Source organism: Drosophila albomicans, chromosome 2R, assembly GCF_009650485.2.
Source record: "Drosophila albomicans strain 15112-1751.03 chromosome 2R, ASM965048v2, whole genome shotgun sequence".
In the NCBI taxonomy this organism is placed as follows: Eukaryota; Metazoa; Arthropoda; class Insecta; order Diptera; family Drosophilidae; genus Drosophila; species Drosophila albomicans.
The window spans coordinates 3,594,987-3,599,842 of NC_047631.2; the positions used below are offsets into that span (position 1 = coordinate 3,594,987).

The following is a 4,856-nucleotide window of genomic DNA, read 5'->3' on the forward strand; positions in this document are numbered from 1 at the left end:
GTCTAGGATACCTAGACTTTGGGTTTATCTTTATTGAGGTAGTGAATATCTAAAGTACAGTTAAGCTTTTGGTTTGGTATTTTAATCTGTAATCTGTATTTAGCTCGAAATAAAATATGAATATGCTAAATTTCATTTTATGTGCTGGGTTGTCCTTGCAAATTTTCCTCCTGCTCCTCTAGGAGCCTTATCTTTAATCGTAGCTCCCTCATTCTGAGTATATGCTCCTGACGCATATTTTGATTAGCTAGCTTTGTGTTCAAAGCCTCAAGCCTCTTGGCCTCTGCGGCCTCACGCATATTTTGATTAGCTAGCTTTATGTTCAAAAATCTCAAGCCTCTTGGCCTCTGCGGCCAGCTCTTGCTTTTTACATTTGAATTCTGCCGTTTTCATCCGAAAGTAACTTCTGCGCTCATCATAATGTGAGTTCTGACCGCCGCCCGTCGTCCCACCTCCTCCCTCACCTTGAACATCTCTTGGCATTGTGGCTGTGGCCTGCGGCACTTGCACACCCGAGATAGACGTCGTGAATGTCAATACCCCGTTTGGATGAGCCATCTTTAAATAATTTTTAGAATTATTATAATTGCCAGTCTAGGAACTTTAGAAATTGAGTTTACCTTTCAGTTCAGAATTCAGTCGACTTAGTCGAGAGTGTTGGGGCCTATATGGGGGCCAAAATAAGAAAGCGAAAGCCCAAAACTATGGAGGAGCTAAAACAAATTATAGAAAAAGTATGGATACACGATATAACGAAGGAATATTTGGATTCCATTTACGATTCTATGCCCAATAGGGTAAAATCAGTAATTAAGGCCCAAAGGCGGCATTTCTAATTATTAAGCTAAATTAAAAAAATATGTCTAATGTTAAATTGCCTAGATTTAATTTTTTTTATAGTTAGTAAGGTGTTCAATTGGAAAAAAATAGTTTTTGTTGAATTTTTTCATTATTATTACTTTTATGATTTTTTTGAAACCAAAAACAACATTTTTTTTAATATTAAAAGCAAATTTAAAATAAAAATTGGTATGCACATTTATTAACATACCATCAATTAACTTGTTAAAAAAAAAATTGGGCGAATCCGAAATCATATAATGAAACCACAGGCCCTGAAAGTTACAAATTCGTAACCCTTAAAAGTGCGGCTTTTTTTGTGGCGCTGACTGTACATATGTACATATTTGCATATACACATACATATGCATGTTACACGAGCTTATGGTAAATTAATAAGAAGAAGAAAAGCGCGGTCAAAATGATAGAAAAGAAAATTTGTCAAATCAAAACAAAACAGATTAAACTGTCGACAAACAATAATAAGAACTGGCGCGTGCCAATCACTTGTAGTTGCAACAACAACTCTTGCAATGTGTATACACATACACACGGGAAAGCACACATGCATACAACCCACCCCAATTCTAGACAGTTTGGCATTTATAATTAGATAATATTTCTGAAATAAATAATAATTGTTTTTATCGGCTAATAATTAAAAAAAGTATAATTTTGTATATATTTTCTGAAAAAATATTGTTTTTTTTTTATATTTTGTAATATTTTAGTTAGTAAAAAATTGTATCAAAAAGTTTGATAAAAAAAAATAAAGAATTTTATATATGAATATTTAATTTTTTTAATTTGTAAAAAATGAAAATATAAATAAAAAATGAAAATAAAATATAAATAAAAAAAGACGGGATTTGAACCCAAGCACTTTTCCACACCCGCCAACACATTACGAGTAAAGCCAACGCACTTTGAATTTCGCCGGCGGTAAATTGCCAGTATATAGGCACGAAGAGTCGAAGGCACGAACAGTCACTCGACTTCATCTTCGAGACTTTCGTCGCGGCAAAACAAAATTGACGTGCGCTAGCTGCTCGTTTGCGAGGCAACCGCACGTTGCAAAACTTCACATGCATACACATACTGATATAGGCGAGCATGTAGATACATACACGCATACATAGAAACGAAAGCAGAGCGCAACGAAATGCGCCCGTCCTCATCGCTCCGCATTTGATCTGCGACTGAACTCAACGCTGCGCGCTGCGTTAGAACTTCGAATTTTCGAATGAGCCGAAGAGGCTCGGTGTTCGAATCGCAGCGCACGGCCCGACTGGGGCGGCAATAATACTGTTTTTAAGGAGACGTTTTTGTTGTATGACGTGACGCATCTATGTATTGTATGGTTAGTGATACAACTCTATCTAACTGGTGGACGGAAGAATCAATCAGATTGTTAATTGTTGGAATACCCTTATTGAAATAGTCAAAAATACCATTTATTATATTATATAAGTATATTGAATGTTGGGCATGTTGGTCACATTGATGTGTTCTCTCTCACTTCGTCCGTAATCTTTGAAGAGTTTACATGTGGTCTGGTGTCGAGCAAAATAAAGAAATAAACAATAATTAAGTAATTAAAAGGACTATAACCAAAAACTCGTGTGTCTCTTTAATATAATTGGGTGTAATAATATTAATGGAGACAAGCGACGTATTCTCTAATATATGTTTGACAATGTCGGAGGAATATTAGGATTCCCGTTGAATTCCTAAATGAGGCTGGTTTAGCACTGATCCCTCATTTGGAAAGGGTGATGACTTCCCACCTATCATCAAAATGCAAATGTAAGTTGTTTGCATGATACTCAAGTAGAAATAAAATGAACAATGACACGGATCATCAGGTTGGAGCTCAATATTTATAAATGTGATCTGACGAAAGACTCTAAACATTTTGAGCTTCCTCGTAAATTAAAAATAGAAAGACAGTTGTTAATGTACACAACAATGATGCGTTCTGTTTTAAGTGGGTAGTAATTTTGGCCCTCAAACCAATAAATAGATCATACCATTGCAATAGCTATGGTGTTGGGATCACATCATCAATGAGATGAACAACGTAAAGGATGACTTAAGTGCATTAACATTCCCCATGGAAACAAGGAAAATAAAAGAGTTCACTCAACGAAACCCCCACTTCAGCTTAAACGTTTTCGGGTAAAATGGGGAAACCGATAAAGTAATTGGACCGCTTTACTACGATGGAGTGGAAAAGGGTAAAAATATTTCATCGTAAGTACATTCAATAAATTTGTATATATTACAATCACCTTACAATTACAATTTTCACACACATTCTACTTGCCTCACAACTGGGTAAGCAGCGAGTTAAACGTTGGTTATACAATCAATGCTTACAATACTCAACGAGTGAGGAGAGGGCAACTCAACATTCATCGAGATGCAGTCGGGTGGTTACCGAGGGACCTAGGAAGGATAAGAAGATTTCCTTTAAAAACCGTCACTTCCAACCCGAGGTCCATTCGTCGTGTATGCAGACTTTGAATGCATATTGGAACCAGTAACTTTAGATGTAAGTGAAAACACAAAAATTATTAAAAAGCATGTGCCAGACAGGTGATGTCGTTCGCACTTTTGTTCAAAATATAACGTCAGACTTGTCCGATTTATGTGAGAACCACATGAAGAGAGTGGTTCCAATGCGCATAAGTCATAACGACTTAGTTGATTTTACGAAAGCGACCAATTGTCATATGTGTAAGGGTACTTTAGATGATAGAATAAAGGATCACTGTCATTTTACAGGTAGATATAGAGGTGCAGCCCATAATTCTTGCAACCTCAAATACAAGACAGGTGATTTTATACCCATATTCTTTCAAAATTTCTCAAAATACGATTATCACTTATTTGAGCTCTGTCTGTAAACACAAGACAAAATTTGGTTTGCTGCAAACAATGTCAACAACTTTGTCACATCAGGACACTATGAATGACGACGAAGCGGATCCACGCAATTGTCGAACCTGCAATGTATTAACCACCCGCTACTTATCGCTATACGAGCCCTACACCCATGCCGGCGAACTGACAACGGTAGCAGCGCTGCTGAGCAACTGCGCCAACTTGGAGATTTTACAATCGGAGCGCTTTCTGCCCAGGCACATGTGCGATCAATGTGTGGAGCTACTACTGCAGTTCTGCGACTTCCAACGCATGGTATTGCGCACAGATTTCAAGCTACGCAAACGTCATGCCCATACCCAGAGAAAAGTGAATGCGCCGCAGTTGTCCAAGTGTTTGACAGAGCAGCAAATAGAGGAGGATGCGGCTGCCACTGCGGATGAATATGTGTATGTGCTGGAGGAGACCGTCGACAGCATAGTGTCCGAACAGCGTCTCGATAGCGCGTCGCCCAAAGTGGAACTGTTTGAGGTTGACTTTGAGCCCGAAGAGAAGTATGTAGAGAAACAGCACGAACAAGAGGAGGAAGAAACTTCAATAGCAACAGTGAAGACAGAGGAAAGCAATGTCAAACAACGTTCCCAGCATCGACGCAAATCCTATAATCCCGCTCTACAATGCCCGATGTGCAGCATGCAGCTGAGCACGAGTAACTCCTTTAAATATCACATGCAATTGCATGGCGAGGATCGTCCCTATGTGTGCAACATTTGCGGCGATTCATTCAAGACACGCAACGCATACGATGGCCATGCAAGGCTCCACAATCCCAACAATCCCAACAAATGTCGCACGTGCGGTAAAACGTATCGTCAGGCCTCTTCGCTGCGTTCCCATCTCTTGAGCTACACCGATGTCAAGCCCTTCACCTGCGACATATGCGGAAAGGGTTTAACACAGAAGTCCGGCTACAAGAAGCACATGCTGGCGCACACGGGCGAAAATCCGCACACCTGCGACAGCTGTGGACGCAGCTTCCGCTACTCCAGCAATTTGATTGCCCACAAACGTTCGCATTCCCGCAAAGTTGGTGCCGTCGATCAACAAAAGGAGCAGCTCGAATAATGCTA

At 39.3% G+C, this 4,856-nt stretch overlaps 1 protein-coding gene across 1 annotated transcript; it reads left to right on the plus strand.

Moving 5' to 3' along the window:
• The first annotated feature begins 3,231 nt into the window (after positions 1-3,231).
• LOC117576787 (zinc finger protein 675-like) lies at positions 3,232-4,856 on the plus strand. The gene is made up of 2 exons (XM_034261838.2): positions 3,232-3,394; positions 3,805-4,856. Exon 2 carries the CDS (start codon positions 3,811-3,813, stop codon positions 4,849-4,851), a length of 1,041 nt encoding a protein of 346 aa, XP_034117729.1. The 5' UTR covers positions 3,232-3,394; positions 3,805-3,810; the 3' UTR covers positions 4,852-4,856.

What these genes read in the sequence shown, in the direction of transcription:
- LOC117576787 (XM_034261838.2), top strand. Translation starts at nt 3,811, where the DNA reads ATGAATGACGACGAAGCGGATCCACGCAATTGTCGAACCTGCAATGTA.